Source organism: Macrobrachium nipponense, chromosome 46 (genome assembly GCF_015104395.2).
Source record: "Macrobrachium nipponense isolate FS-2020 chromosome 46, ASM1510439v2, whole genome shotgun sequence".
In the NCBI taxonomy this organism is placed as follows: Eukaryota; Metazoa; Arthropoda; class Malacostraca; order Decapoda; family Palaemonidae; genus Macrobrachium; species Macrobrachium nipponense.
In genome coordinates this window covers 27,471,037-27,491,036 of record NC_061106.1, presented here as the reverse complement: position 1 = coordinate 27,491,036, position 20,000 = coordinate 27,471,037, and the positions used below count along the sequence as shown (strand labels likewise).

At 36.5% G+C, this 20,000-nt stretch overlaps 1 protein-coding gene across 2 annotated transcripts in view; it reads right to left on the bottom strand.

The window, feature by feature from the left end:
* Nucleotides 1-20,000, bottom strand: part of LOC135214830 (protein bric-a-brac 1-like) — a 324,285-nt gene that overhangs the window by 31,294 nt on the left and 272,991 nt on the right. Inside the window, exon 2 of one of the 2 annotated variants that reach the window (XM_064249223.1) lies at nt 4,583-4,626. The exons of the other annotated variant lie outside the window; for it this stretch is intronic. Within the exon in view, the coding sequence (XP_064105293.1) occupies nt 4,583-4,626 (44 nt within the window). The remainder of the gene's footprint in view (nt 1-4,582; nt 4,627-20,000) is intronic. 2 annotated transcript variants of the gene reach the window in all.

The window sequence follows — 20,000 nt, the reverse complement described above, 5'->3', positions numbered from 1 at the left end:
TATATCTCCATTTCTTTATGATTTTTTTTAACTTTCACAAAAAATCCAGATAATAATTCATTCCAGTACTTCTTGCAATTGGTTCTGAATATCATTTCGACCGATTCCAAGGTGAAGCCACATCGACGCCCACCGCGCGCGGCCACACACAGAAACGCATATATATTTTTATTCATATGTACATAGAATTTGTGTATATACATACATCATACATTATATATATATATATAATATATATATATATATATATATATATATATATATATATATTCTAAAAAATGCTTTGCATGCGTGAAATATCACTTATTCTGTCCTTTTGATTCCCGCACGGATTTTGCAAAAATGTAATGGATCTTTGGAACACTGCAGGTTTACAGAGATCCAAAATCGCAAAATTACACACGAATAAATAAATTCTTCTTGTATATTAACGTAATCTTCGCGAAATTAGGAGGAGACCAAGAAAGCGAAAAATTCTGAAGGTGCCGACCCAAAACCTGTAGCAATTGCCTCTTCCAGGTTTTAACTTTTTTTTTTATTTTTTTCTTTTTTTTTTATTTTAAAATACCAGGGTTTTGTCATTCTTCTTCCTATTTCGCCAAACTCTTTAAATCCTTTTTGCTGGGTTAATTAGAATTCAGAAATTCATCTTTTGATTCTAATTCACGTGAAAACGTAGACTTCGTAGCTTAATTTTTAAGTATAGGTTAATAACGAAACTAAGCAAGATTTTTCTCTGACGAATTTAAGATGTGACCGGTGATGTAAGCGTACGCGTCTCTCTCTCTCTCTCTCTCTCTCTCTCTCGCTTTCGAAAAAAACCTCTTTTTCCTAAAAGAAACTTTATGTAAAGGAAAGACTAGAAATACAAGGAAGAGGGTAAAGTACAGGGAAACAGCAACTCAAGTTCTGTTGACGCTTCGTAGACAGTACACCTCGCAATGTATCACATGTGCAGTTCCATTATCCTCTTCCTTCTCCTCCTCCTCCTCCTCTCTTTCTCGCTTTCACAATCAGCGAAACCGGAGCAATGAAAGGACACAAAACATTGCCAGCCGTTATCACTCACAGCAGGAGAGATCCTTAAGATAATGACCATTCTGTAGCAGTATTTCTAAAAAAAAATAATATATAAATAAATTGATAATCATTTCTGATTTATGGAGAACTTTGTCTAATTTATTTTGCTTAAGTCTGATGCGTTATTATTTTGGTTAATATTTTTTTCAAAGCTTTCTAGAATTTGCTTTTGTCCAGAAAATATCTCTTATATTAAGAAATCTATGGCCGAGGTTCAAATCTAGTTGAAATAAAGAGAGACAGTTTTCATAATTTCCAAGTTCTAATATAAGAAACTTGAAGAAACTTCGTTTTGTGATGCTGGCTGACTGATTCCTCTGTACAACGGAATCTAAAGCAATAGGAAAAATGACCATGAACATGACTTAGGACGAATATTGTCTCATTCAGAGGTACCTTCCGATACCAGTTCAATGTAGGAATTTGGCCAGGAACTGCATAGGTGATAACGAGGTGCCTGGATTAGCCTAGTTTCCTTCTACTGACGAATTCATTCCACCCAAGAATGAAAAGTGTTCATTTTATACCTTCGTCTCCAGTTCTCGAATAGCTCTTGTGAATCTTGCTGACCGACGTATTTCAGCCGAGTTCGGGTGACTTAGATGCTTCATTGCATATTTACATATTACAATTAGCTTGAAATTGATATTTACAGATATTTAGTAACAGGAATATCAAATGCTATGAGAGGAAAGCGTACAGGTGTATGCAAATGGATGTATTTATACTGTAGGGAGAAATACAATTACGCGAAGATGACATACGTATAAATACTCGTTCAAGATCGTTGAAGTTATCAGTTCTCTGATACCACCAAATCAAAAGCACGAACATCAGAACTTTGTGGTTAAAAAATTCATAAGTAGAATTTCTTAACCAAAAAGAAACACGCAAAAAGAGTAATCAAGGAAAATGGTGCAAAATAGACACGCACTATATACAGTCTGAGAGTTAAGATGTCATTAATGAGTCTCAAAGTTCAAATATACGAACAAAGAAACAGAGACGACGAACAAAGACGGAAAGGGAAGAACAACAACGATGTGAAAAAGAAATGCAACTGACAGCTTAGGCAACATTATAGAAACAACTGATAAAGTAGTATGATTAAGACCGTCCCACACTACAAAGAGCAAGGGATCTCAGCGAATGTCTTATTATCTGCTTAGATAATACTAAAACTCTTAACCCTTTAGGGTACGATTTGAACGACCAAAATTAGAGCCAAAAAAAAAAAAAAAAAAGTATGCAACGCCAAGATTATCAAAGCGCCGATAAGACTTCGGTATAGCATTCTGGGTGAAGGTGTAGATTTACAGGATAAATTACTGAAGTCATGTGTTCGGCATGTTATCAGACATATGCATAAATGGACGTTATAAATTTTACGATACGTAAAATGTTTTAGACCTGCAATAAGGCTGTGTCTTTAAAGATGTTTCAGGCGATGTCCTAGGTAAACTTTATAGGATCTGTCCGGTTATTCTCTGTTAGTTTTTAATTTATTTACTTTTATATTTTGGTATTTTGTCTCGCTTCTAGAAGCATTGTGTCAGTGACCCATGCATTATACGGAATGAAATAGGCATAGGTTATCTTTTCACTTTTCAGTTTCACGTTCAAAAATTATAATTATAATAACACTTCCCGAATAGGAAATAAACATTGTTGTGTTCTCACGATAGAAATTATAGCTTATCGCCATTTTTCAGTTAACCAGACACAAATAGCCGTATCTCGAAACTACTTTTACAGAAAGAATAGGAAAAAATACGTAACAGATAAGAATTTATCTTGTGCGCCATTAGTTTAGATATGCAGATGTGGTACAAGATGTTTTACTTTATTAATATACTAAAAAAAAGATATCGTTACTCTGTTTGTCACTCCCCTTCCATATATATATATATATTATATATATATATATATATATATACATAATATATATATATATATATATATATATATGTGTGTGTGTGTGTGTGTGTGTGTGTGTGTGTGTGTGTTTGTGTGTGTGTGTGTGCATTAATGATTCTGAAATTTATTGCATTACAGCGTCATTTGTCGTTATTTTAAAAACTCAACTTATTTGGAAGTCATGTCAATACTGAGATATTTGTAATACTGGTAATCTTCTTAGGCACGAAAATGTAGTAATTCAGTTGTATTCCACATAGGAAAATGAAAATGGTATGTCTCAGAAAATGCCCAACAGTTTCGTCCTCCAATGGACCTCTTCTTGGAGCGTTTATTCCTTAATAAACGCCCCAAGAGAGGTCCACTGGAGGACGAAATTGTTGGGCATTTTCTTTGACATACCATTTTCATTTTCCTATGTGGAATACAACCGAGATATTAGCAGTTGCAGTGATAGTTATGGAAAATAAATCTGTATATTGAGCGAGTGGGTATGCTTAGAGAACACTGGGCACGCCTTTGTAAGGATCGTGGGTCGAGACCATTAACTAACCAAGCTGACATAGGACTGGCAACCTGATCTCTCTCTCTCTCTCTCTCTCTCTCTCTCTCTCTCTCTCTCTATACATACATATATATGTATGTATTCATATACTAGTTGACCAACACGGCATTGCCTGGGGAAACTATGAATGACAACCAATAAACTCTCTCTCTCTCTCTCTCTCTCTCTCTCTCTCACTTCCTCTCCCTCTTACTCTCTCTCTCTTTCTCCCTATCTCCCTTCCCATTTTGACATTTTATATTTCACCACCTCTCACCCCTCATTCCTATTGAGGCTGAACTGGGATTTGATGGGCATTGGGAGTCTATTCATCTCAGTGACCTAAAAAAATATTGGATTAGGCACTAATATTGTCATTTTTGATATTTTATTTTTTACCTTTTCTCAACCCCCCTTCCCATCAGTGCTGAACTTGGACTCGAAGGGCATTGTGGTGAGACTATTCATCTCAGCGACCTCGAAAACTATGGATTAGACACTTAATATCAGTCGTTTTCGGTCATTTTTATTTGTCACCCCCTTCCCACCCCTTGGACTTGAAGGGCATCAGGAGTGTCACTAATTTTCTCCGCGACCTCGAAGACTATGGATTAGACACTAATTTCTGTTGTTTTCGATTTTAATTCTGTTTTCACAGTGATCTTCCCTGGCTTGATATTGACTTTATTTAAAATCTCACCAAAATTGCACCAAAAAATGCGGATTTCTATAGCGTTCATATAGACATTTTCGGGAATATATATATATATAGTATATATATATATATATATATATATATATATATATATATACTATATATATATAAGACCACAGCATTATTCATTGAATGAATTTAAGGTAGCACGCTTTTTATCAGTAATATGGCAGCCAATATTAGTGCCAACAAAATAACCCTATTAGCATGTGGTAAGAGACATGGTCCGGAAACAGCTCTAGCAGACAGCGGTTCCTATTTTTTTAAGCTAAACACTTGGGAGACACTTGGCTGAATCGTATCAATACACAATTCTCACCACTAACCTTAAACACAGCAGCAGCTCGTCCTGCGGAACACCTGTACGTACCTGGGGACAAAAAGAGATACTACACGTGAGTATGGCCAATTTAACAACTGTGCGCAGGTGTTCTCGTTATGAGGGGTTAACGATGTTGTAAAAATACGGCGGACAAAGGGCTCTGTGATTTGTGTTAAGATGTCTGTTTTCAATAACAGTCTTCGAATGGTTTTTATTCTATATTTGTAGAATGAGCGGGAAAGGTCGAAGCTTCGAGTCCTTTCGGAGAGATATTGTTTCTTTCATGGAGAGAGAAGGGATGGGCCATACTAGATCTCCCATTGGGAAGATTAAGAGCACTTTTCCCAACACTAATTTTTCAAGTTGTTTTTAGAATGTTGAATATTGACATCAGACTGAATGTTTGCATCATCTTGACTATTTACAACATATTGAATATTTACCTCATATTGAAGTCACACCAGATTGAGTACTTACATCATATTGAATATATACTTAAATCATATTGAGTACTTACATCATACTGATTATTTACATCATATTGAATAGTTACATCATACTAAATAGTTACACCATATTGAATATTTACCTCATACTGAATACCCACTCCATATTGATTACTTACATCATATTGAATACTTACATTATACTGAATACTTACATCATATTGAATACTTACATCATTTTAAATACATCATATTGAAAAGTTATATCATACTGAATACTTAAACTATTTATATTACATATATCTTGAATACTTACATCAAATTGAATACTTACATTATACTGAATACTTACATCATATTGAATACTTACTTTTTACAGAATACTTACATCATTTTAAATACATCATATTGAAAAGTTATATAATACTGAATACTTAAACTATTTATATTACATATATCTTGAATACTTACATCAAATTGAACACTTAATACAGAATACTTACATCGTTTTAAATACATCGCATTGAAAAGCTATATCATACTGAATACTTACACTATTTATATTACATAGTACAGCACGCTGAATACTTTCATCTACTGGCTCCTAAACAAAATATTGTCGTTTATGGCGAAATCTTTAACCAGGAACGCACCGACAAAGCAAAACCGTCCTCTCTTTGCAAAAAGACACAAATGTGTTGCTTTAGGTATTGAGCAAATCCTTATTTTTCTACCCGATAAGTATTTTTTTTTATCCTTGACAAAATACTGGACGGTAAATCCGATCAAAATAAACGCCAAGGAGGACGGAGACACACAACTTGTGACAGCAAAGTAAAGACTAGCATGACAATAACAAGAAGAGAGAGAGAAAAAAAAATTGTTGTTCCCGATAACTTCACGGACGTAATCCTCACTACATTGGCAGCATGTTAAGAGAGAGAGAGAGAGAGAGAGAGAGAGAGAGAGAGAGAGAGAGAGAGAGAGAGAAATTATTGTCCTTTTTCGCCTACTTCACATACGTAATTCACTCTACATCGACAACGCGTTAAGATGAGGAGAGAGAGACGAGACGTAGAAGGAGACGGAGAGATCAGAGAGAGAGAGAGAGAGAGAGAGAATTGTTTTTTAGGAAGAACATTGTATCTTATTGTAACACATTATTATTACGAACAAATTTCATTCAAACATGAAAACAGTAATAAAGCCACAACGACATTTGCTTACAGACCGTAATTTTTAAGTTATTATTATTATTATTATTATTATTATTATTATTATTATTATTATTATTATTATTATTATTATTATTATTTAAATGTTTAGGGGTAAGTATGTTTTATAGCTAAGCAAGAGAATTAGATTTTTATTGAAAAATGTGAAGAAAATATCATTGTGAATTGTTTCTTGGAATTCCAGAAAAATGAAACCAACTCTTTGAAAATAAATTCATAAAGGTAATAAAAGCACGTAACTTTCATTTAAGCAATTCTTGTCACGGGGCATGTGATTATGAATTAATCATGAATGAAAGCTACGTTTCATCAGACGGCAGACAATATGTGCGCGGACCCACTGAGAATATAAGCGCCTCAGTGGCGTGGTCGGTATGGTGTTGGCGCACCACCTCAGTGGCCGCGAGTTTGATTCCCTGGCATTCCACTGTGGAGTGAGATATATGTATTTCTGGTGATAGAAGTTCACTCTCGACGTGGTTCGGATGTCACGTAAAGCCGTTGGTCCCGTTGCTGAATAACCACTGGTAAAAACACATTACAAACAAACAAACAAACAAACGACTGCGAATACTGGATCATGAACGCGGAACGTCAGCACTGCACACGGTAACAATCAAGTCCTTCGACGATGCAAACACCAGAGCTTTAGATCTTGATTTCCAAGCATGGAATCAGCGCCTCTAAGCAAGGATCACTTTGCAACATCATATACTTTGGACAAGGACAATGAGTTACGTGATGCGACGTAACTTCAACTGCACATGATCAATTGTGTTTCTGTTTGAAAATAATATTCGGTGTTGCGCTCTCTCTAGGATAGCATGATAAACCAAGGATATCCTCCGGCGTTCATGGCGCTGATAATTCATCCTTGATAACTCGACGTGGCGTCAAAATCGATGGCTTTCATTACAAGTTCATCTCAGGTTTATCAAACGTATTTTTTGCAAAGGTTGCAACTCCCTCTAAACGTAACAAAGTTTAAAAGAAATATTGGCTTTTACATTGACGGACTTCAAAAGTTTATTTTAGTTTAGCAAATGTATTTTTGCAAGGTTGCAAATCCATCTGAATGCGGTAGGGTTAAATGTTCGTTTAGACAGTTGAACTCGAAAGTGATGAATACTTAATGGTGGAGGATTATAGCTGCTACGCCGATCGCTACGTGGCAACGACTATACATCTCTAAATCCATTTTTTCACGAAATTTTCCATGGAATTCGCTACGTTAAGGAGCCAAGAGGAAGAAAAAAAATAGAAGCACCAGACATGATAAAAACGGTGCGCATTTAAAAGAGAAAAATACTTTCTTCTGCTTCGTAGCACTAGGCTCATTAACAGATTAAAAACGTATAGGGAGGCCGGGGTTAAAAGTATCCCAGCGCACGCGAACGTCCGTGACCACTCGCTAACTCTGCTCGCTACTGCTACACCGGACATCTGCGCCTACCCCTTCCCTACCCCTACCCCACCTCCAATCCAACCTACCACCCCTCCTCTCTAACCCCCTATATAGGAACCCTCTCATATGGGGCCCAGCCCACGTGGGTCCCGGCCCCACTCTCACGATGATGGCTCATTTGGATTTATGTTCAGTGCAGTGAATGCGGTTTTTTCCTCTCTCTCTCTCTCTCTCTCTCTCTCTCTCTCTCTCTCTCTCTCTCTCGCTGGCCCTCGTCACGTTCTTCATCGGTAAACACAGATACACCGAAGAGCAAAAATGCAACTGACAGTGGATAATCGATCAAGAAGGAGAGAAAGAAAAGGTGTGACAAGACACACACAAGTAAGACCTCTGAGCTATGACCTATGAACTCTGGTTGCATTCTTGTCTCGGCTTCTTACCTCCTCCGCGTTTCTTTCTCGCCTTCGCATTTTATATTTCGCTCATTTCGGAGAGGCGGCGACCGAAGTCATTGTTTCGAGCGAATTCCGTCGAGGCCAGCGCAAACAAAACGCGTCCGAATGACCCGAATTCTCGGTAAACATTTTTTTGGGGGGAAGTAGAACAAACGGGGCGAAGTTTTTCTTTATGACTTGCGCATTTCTGGGCAAAAATGATCCCCGCGGTGCGACGAGGCTGCTTGCTGCTGCTGCCAAAGGGAAAAACAGCAGCGCAGAGGCACACTCACCCGCCCTGCGAATCTGAGGGAGGAATTGATCAGAGACAGTAAAACCTTGGAGGATTCTGTTATCCAGTTACGAGAGAGAGAGAGAGAGAGAGAGAGAGAGAGAGAGAGAGAGAGAGAGAGAGAAGACGGGCTCAAGGTCACGGTTTCATTAATTTCGGCTCACTGAATGGTGAAAACAGAATCGGAAGTAAAACTTTGTGCTTACTATATTCACTTTTGACTGCACACGTACTCACACGTCTACTGTACATGTATGTATGCATGTGTATATATATATATATATATATATATATATATATATATATATATATATATACACATATATATATGTGTGTGTGTGTGTGTGTGGCGGGGTTTATACTAAAAATGTGTGTACATTATAAACTACATAACTGCATCTATATTTACGGGTATTCCTTTAAGAGGCAAGGAAGACACGATGAAGCCTGAGCAGGGAAAACGCATGACTGTGCAAGAGGGTTTTGCAAGGTTCAAACACTGACAAAAGCAGGAACTTTCTTTAAACTTCGATGAAGGGGGAAGGTAAACACAATGAATTTCTCCTGGGAGAAAACTCCATAATGTCTTTGATCTTTGCGGTAATAACTAATCTGTTGTTCTGCTCATTCCGTTATAACCTTTATCATTACAATGGGACGAGAGAAAATCGCTAGAAAAAAAAGAGTTTGTTAATGACTCGCTAATCGAATCTTGTGTTACATTTCCTGCATCGGGAGATGACATTGGGCGAAAATGAAATTCAAATGTGAAAAGGTGCTTCTGAATCAGTCACATGGAACATTACAAAAAAAAAAATTAAAAAAAAAGAAAGAGAGAAAGAATTACAATCGCATAAAAGTAAAACGAAAGGCGAATTGGTTAAATGCAGAGCCTTGTTCCAGGGTCGAGAGAGAGAGAGAGAGAGAGAGAGAGAGAGAGAGAGAGAGAGAGAGAGAGAGAGAGAATATTACAGTTTCATACAAGTAAAACGAAAGGCGAATTGCTAATTTTAGAGAGAGGAGAGAGAGAGAGAGAGAGAGAGAGAGAGAGAGAGAACACGTGGGCAGCATAATGCACAAGTGCTTTGTATTGATACTGTTAAACAATCAGTTTTCAAATGTCAAAATCTACATCAATTCCTCTCACGAATTGATCACTGCGTGGAAGAGCCCGGGACGTGTCAAAACATTTATTTATAGATAGACACTTACTTGTCTTTTCGATCACAACGGATATTACATTAGGCGCTGCCAAATTATTTTCGGTGTAACTGGGCCCGAGCAAATCAATTTATCTTTACTCTGTTGCGGAAAAACGAAAACCTTCATTGAAGAGAGAGAGAGAGAGAGAGAGAGAAGAGAGAGAGAGAGAGAGAGAGAGAGACTGACTTCGGCATGCAAGAACTAAACAAAAATCCAGCAAATGATGGAGGGTATAAAGATAAATAATATTTGATGGATTGGGCAAATTATCAAAGATTACTACAATTATCACAACGTCTACGACAACAACCTCTATAATAATTCTAATGATAATCCTGATAATGACTAACATAAGTGTCAGTAATGATGATGATAGTACTAGGGTTGATAAGAGCACACAGGAAGGCCCAGCCCAAACCTAAATAAAGAAGTATCGAGGCGGGAGGCGAATGAGAATCACGCAAGTTAACGTATTCCTCCTTCTCAAACCACAAATCAGATTTTAAGAAGACAGCGTGAAGTTGCATCCTTCATCTCAAGCACTTAATGTTAGGCGCACTTTGCAAATACAGCTGTGAATGTTCTGGGCCGCGAGTGTTTACGCGATTGATTAGCTGCTCAGGCTTCGACCGGGCATCGTTCAGGATGTCGATCTAACTAGTTGAAATCTGCTCATTTTTTTTGATACCCGGTTTTCCTTCGAATGACTGTCGCTTTAAGAACTAGATGTTGAAAGGATTCAGGGTGCAAGATTTTTTTTTTTTATATATATATTATGCCTGTAAAAGGAATGGAACATTTATTTATATTACTTTCGGCTTGTATAACTTAAGTCATTATGTCATATGATTAGATATTTTTGGGTTGGCAAGAACATAATATACATTGCAATATGGAACAAAAGGGAAGGTGAACAGAGAGAGAGAGAGAGAGAGAGAAGAGAGAGAGAGAGAGAGAGAGAGAGAGAGAGGTTTTTAGGTTGCTCTGAAATGAGCAGTCGTTGGCCTTTAGATACAAAGACGCAAAGGGGTTCCACCGTTCATATATGGTCGTTTAAGCTCGTATATCTGGGTTTCTGCTCACGCCTCAAGACAGCCACATTTGTGGTAAAAATGTATGTAGGCATACATACAAATAGGCACATGTTATAGAAGGGTGAGCACCCGTGCACAAGTATATATATGTATGTGTATACACACACACACATATATAGTGTGTGGATCCGTTCCAGCAACAATGCACAGGCATGCAAGCACGACGCACATTTTTACCTCTTTCCCCAAAAGAGCTATATAATGCCGCAGTCGAGACGAATCCCTTTTCCTTAAGCAACGCGAATTTTTATGTCAGTGATACCTGTAACTTGATCATGCAGCAGCGAACGGCATTTCCGTCTCCGTGCAATGTTCGTGACGTCACTTCCGGCAAGGATTGGTCATCAGGTATTACTAATACCGGGATTTCTGACGGTCGAGATGCGAGATGCCCCCACTGCATTTTTTAACTTCTTTTATTTATTTATTAACTTATTTATTTATTTATTTTATTCTTGGTAGTTCCAAAATTCGCAATACGGATTTGATTTGATTTTGTGAAGCTTGTTACTTTTTATGTTAAACGAGCTATTCAACTTGCATCTAGCTGTTTAAATTCATTCCATTTGCTTTTTCCGCATTGGAAATTCCACTTTCGAATTCAATTTATAATGGATCACTTGTTTTTTCGAAGGATTTCAATTAAATCTTTAAAAAAGAAACTACGGAAAAGATGAATGGCTAACTCTAGAGATACGATAAGCTTAGCGTTTCTGTTATTCCTGTCTTGTCTGAGAAAGGAAAGGAAACACTGTCGATTTCTAACTAATGTATAGTTTTACATTCCTGTTCCTGTCTGTCTGCCTGTCTGCTGACATCAGGACGATAAACGAATGAAAGTATACAAAGTTTATTAACTTTGGTGTATATACATAGTATATAGATATGCAATTATGCACTTTGCATTGCATAAGAGCGCAAGCACATATGTAATACATACAGATATAGGTATATATATATTCGTACGCATATATATATACATACACACATTATATATATGTTTGTGTGTTGGAGGGGAGGAGAGAGAGAGAGAGAGAGAGAGAGAAGAGGAAGAGAGAGAGACTATAATGCGGTATGGGTGCAACATGTCCGTCGCGAGTACGCGCGTGTTCGTAAGCACATAAAAACCATGTGGGGTTTTGCGTGTATATATATAATATTATATATATATATATATAACTTATATAGATATATATCATGAGAGTATAATTAATATATATTAATGGTCTGTTTTTAATCAAGTGGTTTGCATGTAATTTAACGTATGAGAGTTTGTAATTTTACCCATTAAACTGTTTTTACTTTTCAAAACGATTGGATCTTGTTGACTCAGCTCTTATTTTATGTGTAACATTTTATACTTTATTTTATTTTTGGGGGGTTTTTTTTTTAACAAAACAAAAAAAAGAAAAATCCCTGAAGACATCATGTGGCGATGTTGTCACGAAACGTAGGATTAAAGGATAATGTGAATCTCTTCGTGTTCCTCCGCCCTTAGATTTCTTCTTTATCATGTATATATATATATATATATATATATATATATATAGAATATATATATATATAGACTATATATATATATGTGTGTGTGTATATATATATACATATATATATATATATATATATATATATATTATATATATATATATAATATATATATATATATATATCTATATATATATCACATATATGAATGTGTAAATGCACGCGAGCAAGCCCGTGAAGTACCGCGAGCTCTCCTTGGCCGCCGAAATAGTAAAAAAAAATTGACTTTCCAAAGAGGCTGACAGAGGAGGAAATCCCTCATACAGGTGTGAAAACGTCCACTGGACAAGGCCGATCATTTTCAATTACGGATTCTTGATGATTCATTGACCTAGACTCGCTTTTCACTGACCTATGATATTTGGAAACAATGGAAAACCTCCACGGAACGTACGAAAAGAAGCGAAACAACAAATTAGGCGGAAATAAAAAAACCTTTACGACAAACAGAGAATGAGATATAAGAACGGAGGAATCCGAATTTTTGGGGATAGTATTGACACAAAAGTGGTTGGGCCTGTCTTAAGTGATAAAAAGATGAATAATACAAGGACGTGTGTGTTTATTTGTCCAAGTTCGTTTGATGGTGAAAATAGGGCGTCATTCCTACAGGGCTCCTTTCCTCGGCAGTGAAATGTAAGTTATCCCCAACCTTTACTTTCCTAAAGTGCGTGATGCTAGGATATTTCAGCTGTGGCTTTTAAACCTAACTTTAGACGTCGCTCGCGCAGAGATGCTATTCAGAAAATCTGACAGATACGCACCAAATGCAGGAACAAAGTTGTGTATAAATATTACAGACACGTGTATGCCATTACAGGGTAAGTTACAATGAAAGCGATTGTACATTTTTTGTACCTTCAAGAATTCTTATAATTTTTTTTTTTTTTTTTTTGCATACGTAAGAAACTCCAGGGTTTCCTTGTTGTAAATGTTGCATCACAATCCGGCTTGGCTTCATCATGTCTCGAAGTTTTCAATCTATCCTTCTGATTGTCCAGCACGTACAGATGTTTATCTCATAAATGTCGACTGTTTGCGGGCAAAAGGAGGTCGCCTAGCCAAAGTAAGGTGAGAGAGAGAGAGAGAGAGAGAGAGAGAGAGAGAGAGAGAGAGAGAGAGGCCTTCTAACTAGCCTGCAGTCCGGAAGGCCTTATCAATGTCCACCAGTAGAGTGCCAGTCACCGCTCAAGAAAGGAGGCCTTGATAAAGCGGGTTTATCACATTGCAATTTCGTCATGCTGGGGGTGACAAGTTAAGGTTGCGATGACTGTGAAAGTATGTTCACTGAATGATATATATTTTTTTTCTTTCTTCATCTGAGGAAAGAATGGTGCAGGGTACAACTCCTCGTAACTGTGTAGCTGTGGAGAAGGGTTGTTGGGGGGGGGTTGGTTGGTTTGGGAAGGGGGAGGGGAGTTGGTAGGCGCTTGGGGCGAGGGGCCTAAAACAGGGTAAGGTGGTAGGAGAAGACAATTTTCAAAATGTTAAGGTTTGGAGAAAGTTGGCTCGTCATTATTCTGTTCAAGTGTATTTTCTTACAATTTACCTTTTTGCTTAATCTTTTATCTAAAGCAGAATTAGGCAGGCACAGGCCAACAATGGTTGCCAGTTAAAGAGAGATACAATGTCTTCTCGCACAAGGGCTGGCCACTAATAACCCACATGTTACTCTCAAAATTCTGGCACACTCTTGCAGTAAGAAATGGAAGAATTTTGTTTCATGATTAATTGTGACAAGGTGATGCCACAAAATCGTAAAACACTTCCTGACGCGCAACAAAAGTGAAATTAGGTGATTGTGAGAAGTTAAGATTCAAGATAAATGTCAGAAACACGACTTCATTAATGAGAGGAAAGCTGAATATTAATGGTTATGATAAGGTTTGTGGAGCCACCGCACCCCAGGGAGGCGATCACATTTTGACCAGAAGAAAAGTGCTACTTGATGGAATGATTATTGTGGCGCTGCATTATGGTGGAAAGAACGCTGCCTTTTGGAATATGATCCGAGGCAGATAACGGAAGGGTTGTCTGCTATATTTTTTATTTAAGAAATAAACTCAGAATGAGCGAATTGTAGGCAAAAAGGGTTTTCATTATACCCGGAATGATGTACAGAAGAATTTGGAATTTGGAATTTGGAATGTGAGACAGATGGCGTCATATTTGAAAAGGGAAAGAGTATGGTTGGTTTAGAAAAGAGACAGTTGTGGCTAATAAGTGATTGTTATTATGAAAGTTATAGGAAAAAGATGTAGTATTTAGCATGCACAGACACAAGAACAAAATATGCTAGTACTGGTAGGGATACATGTTGAGAATATAATTATGACTTAGATGGCAATTTGTAAAAATAATAAATTTTATGACCTAGATGAGAATTTGTAAAAATAATCTATTTTATGACCTAAATGGGAATTTGTAAAAATAATCTATTTTATGACCTAGATGGGAATTTGTAAAAATAATCATGTTATGACCTAGATGGGAATTTGTAAAAATATCTATTTTTATAACCTAGATGGGAATTTGTAAAAATAATCAATTTTATGACCTAGATGGGAATTTGATAAAAACAATCAATTTATGACCTAGATGGGAATTTGTAAAAATAATCATTCTTTATGACCTACATGGGAATTTGTAAAAATAATCTATTTTATGACCTAGATGGGAATTTGTAAAAATAATCACAACTATTTACGACCAGGGGAGGTGACGAAACTAAGATTTTATAAATGGCAAACTGACTGATTTAGGTCAGAATTAAGGGGGGCGGGGCGGGAGGGGGGGGAACGCAACTAAGATTGTATAAACGAAAAATTGACTGATTTGGGTCGGAATTACTTTTCGGTTCAGTGAATGACGGAAATCATTGGCAAAAATATAGATACCTTGAATGATGCATTTATGAGTCTGCTTTGATCGTAATTCTTTGCATATTAGGAACTGTCAATTTGTCATCGTTTCTTTTTAAAAGCATTTATGATAACATAACACTTGTGTACATAAGCAAATATATATATATATATATATATATATATATATATATATTTATATATATATATATATATATATATATATATATATATATGACATACATATTATATATATATACATATGTATATTTGTTTTATTACATACATACATACATACATCCATGGACATACATAATACATACAAATACATATATATACACATATATATATATATATATTATATATATATATATATATATATATATATATATATATAAATGTATATACGTACATATACATACATCCACATATATATTAATATATATATATATATATATATATATATATATATAATACATATACTATATATAGTATATATATATATATATATAGTATTACTATATATATATATATATATATATATACATATCAATATAATGAACAATTAGATTGAAGCATAAAATACTGGGCAAGTTCTGAAGGCGAATGAGCTTCTTTTCACTAGGGTATAATTCAGTGGAATTAGTAACATTGACGTTGCGCAAATTAACTTGAAAGAATGAGATATTGGCATGCTAATTCGTCATCAATACCAATATCACCTATACCAAAAGTAATAATAATAATAATTACTATTATTAATTATTACGTCTTATATAGAACGCATTTCGTCGCCTAAGTCAAGCTAAAATGACGCAGCTACACATCAAAATGGATATTTCGAAATTCGGCCAGAAATAAAAATGATAGAATAATAAACTTAAGATAACAGTATCCGCATTCACGATTTCTTCATTTCTTATCATCATTTCCAGGCTACTTAATCCCTCTTTAACGAGAAGCCGAGTGACTAATCGCATTGCGTTCCTTCGGCCTGAACTAACTGGAAGTAAGGGCGCATATATATATATATATATATAATATATATATATATATCTATATATATATATATATATGTATATATATATATATATATATATATATATATATATATATATATATATATATATATATATATATATAGAATAGACATGAGAGAGAGAGAGAGAGAGAGAGAGAGAGAGAGAGAGAGATAAGCATGAATTCGAATCATGCCAGATTAGATGAACTTGCATCCAATTCCTTCGGGTGTCAGTTATTCCCAAGGTTTTGTAATTTCAGAAGACGTGGTATTTGTGGCTTATGTTATTTGAGAGTATAGTAAGAAATAAAGACAACAAAAATAAACTGATAACAAAACTCCTGAATCAACTTAAAATAACTGCAAACTCTCTCTTTGCTATCTTGATGGGGGCCAAGCCACGTATCCCCCTGGGGGGTTCTATACAAAGGCCCAAGTTCGAAGCCTGGTCGGGGCTGGCGCTCTTTTGCTGTTCTTTTTGGTGTAAGTTAAGTTGTTCCCAAGGTTGAGTCAGTTCGATACTGATTGGTATTTGCGACACACACAACCTATATATATATATATATATATATTATATATATATATATTATATATATATATATATATATATATATATATTTATATATATATATCTAGAGTGAAATCTTGATGTATAAACAGATAGGGAAAAAGTGTCCTCACATGATACATAAGCATATACGATGTATGTCTGTTAATCAATATTCATTCCTTCCCAGATACGAGGAGCAATACTGGATTATATACAGCGAGAAGACAGACCAATTATGAAATCTGTGTGCGTATCTACCGTTCTCTTTCTTTTCTTTGTTATGAAAAGAGAGAGAAAAAAAAGAGACAAGAGTGAAAAGTACTAAATCCAATATGATACTCTTCACATGAGTCGCCCCCCCCCACAAAATACCTGCGAGGCTTTTCCTTCGCGAATACGTCTTACGTAACCGGTGCGATGAAAAGGAGAGGAGAGAGAGAGAGAGAGAGAGAGAGAGAGAGAGAGAGAGAGAGAGAGAGAGAAATTACGAAGAAAAGTCGTACTTTCGAAAAGCAACGCATCGTCGTAGCCAGTGTATACATATACGCAAACACACATACATGTACATGCACGCGCGTACACCCACCCCCTCTTATACAAACGCACACACACACACACAAACAAACACACACACACACACAGACGTAAACCCTCTTTTCCCCATTGCGTTGCCATTTGTGAAGAAGGATCGATAACTCTTGACCTAAGGGGACTGACTACTGTAGGGGTAGACGTTGGTTGGAGTGTGTGTGCTGCTGAACATAGGCTTTGGAGGGGGGTGGGAGGGGTAGGGATGGTGGTATTAAGATGAGAGGGACTGAGAGGGGGGGGTGGGGGGGGGGAAGATGGTGGTTGGACGGGATGGGAGTGCGGAAGCTGTTTTCTCTCTCTCTCTCTCTCTCTCTCTCTCTCTCTCTTCTCTCTCTCTCTTCAGATCGCCAAATATTAGACAGCCAACTTTGCTGACCGTGAAATAAAAATGTAGGGTAAAATGAAGGCAGGACAGAAGGGAACGGAGATTCTTGGGGGTAGGGGCAGTCTGTGTCTCCAGAGACAGGTAACGAACACCGCTGCCATGTTTCCCTGTGTTTATCTCCACGGAACTGCAATCGATATTGGCGAACTTTCGGCAAAGGGTTAGGCCGAGGCTTCTTTGCTAAATCCCCCCGAAGAAGGCAACGGTTGTATCAGTTCGTATCGGTTCAACTTCGATTGATTTCAAAGCAGGTCACAGACAATGCTTGCAACTTTCACCACCATAGAAGGTTAATAAGGCGTGTGCTCTTAATAAATGTTCAAACAATATTATTTAACACTCTCTTTCCATAACCCATAATTTACTCTTATCACAGTAATAATAACATTATCCAATTCGAACATAAAAGCATGCATGCATTTATGCAGTTCATACATAAGGACACGTACACATAAGTGAGCACATATATTTAATATATATATATATATATATATAATATATATATATATATATATATATATATATATATATATATATTATATCTATATATATATATATATATATATATATATATTTGAGGATGAGAAAACGGACGAAGTGCGAAAAAAGACGAAAAGGAAAGGAAGGAGGAACAGGAGGAGAAGCAGCCTCTTCAATTGCATTCAAATGATCTTTTAAAAGAGGAATCGATGCTGGAACCGTAGTATCAGAATCCCGACCCCCCCCCACCCCTTCCTCCTCCCCCCCCCCCTTATCCTTATCTCTCCTTTTTTCTTCTTATTCCATACACTCAGAAACCTCTTCAGCAAACCATCCTCTTATTCTCCTTCCCCTACCCCTAATCCTCACCATCCTCTCTTACCTTCTCTGTCTTTCGTCCAACTCACGTATGGACGCATGAAACCCACGGGGGAGATCCTCACCCATGTCCTCCCCATCCCCCCCCCCCCCCCCCCCCCCTTCGGGAAAACGGAGCCAGCAGAAAGCCACGTGGAATTGCGCAGGCGGTGAAGCTGCAGGACGGGCAATGTATAGCTGTTTTTTATTGCGGACGCAGATGTGCGATTTGGCTCTCCGCCTCCTTCGACATGATGGCTGGTGTTCGTGCCATGACTGTGACGATTTTATGATCACTATCGACGATTTTCGTATCATGATCATGGTCGTAGTCATTAGCATCACAAGTGCTTTCACCATTTCTGTTTTAATTTTATTCTTACTATTAATTTTATTCTAACTCTTGCAAAATTAAATTAACCCAAATAAAAAAAAAAAAACATTCTCTGTTACAGCAGCAGCCTTCTTTACTTTTTATAGAAAATGGACATCCTTTGGCTGTTGGTTCTGGTAATTGCATCTGTTTTCGTGTGTTTCGACACTTCCTCACTATTGCCTGTAGAACCTTGTCATGTCCTTGCAGTGGGATGCGTTCATCTCCCGCCTCAAAAGCTGAACGAATGAAATAACTAAGCATCTCTCAGTCCATTAATCCCAGGCATTCTTGCTAGATGGATTGGCAACTTTTTCTTTTTAAATTAAGGTGACCCTCCACTGCGCAGGCTCTTGGTTTTCTCTTTTCTAGAGCTGTTAGAGAATGTTGGGGGTCGATATTCGTTGCGTCATGTTTGTCCAGAATTTAAACAGGAATGGCGGTATTTTAAATGATAATATTATCTCTTAGTTCCGTTGGAGTCTACTCTTCATAAAGTTTCGCTTTTTCACGTCGGTAAAAAAAAACTTCAAGCAAAATAAAACGATGAATCAGCAATGGAATAAATAGATGTAAAAGTAAACAAATAAAGCAAAAGTTTAGCAGCAGTGACAAAAACAACAACAACAACAACAGTAATAATATCCTTCTCGGGTATCCTCCACAAACACACTTTTGCTCAGAAATCTTTTAAGGATGTCTAAAAGAGAGAGAGAAAGGACATTTTTTCAGAGCTCTTTTAAAGATCTGTTAAAAGCACTCACTTTTGTTCAGAAATCTTTTAAAGATATCTTTTTAAACATTCACTTTTTCAGAGCCCTATTAGAGATCTCTTAAAAACTAATTTTTTCAGAACGTTTAAAGATCTCTTCAAAAAAAAACTAACTTTTCAGAACGCTTTTAAAGAGCTCTTTAAAAAACGTACTTTTACAGAACTCTTTTAAAGATCTCTTAAAAAACGCAGATTATCTGAATGTTTTTTAAAGATCTCTCAAAACTTTTAAAGATCTCTATAAAAAAACTTTTTCAGAACTTCTAAAGTTCTGTTAAAAGAATAATTTTATCAGAAATCTTTGAAAAGATCTCTTTAAAATACTCACTTCAGAACCCTTTTAAAGATCTCTAAAAAAAACTCACTTTTTCAGAA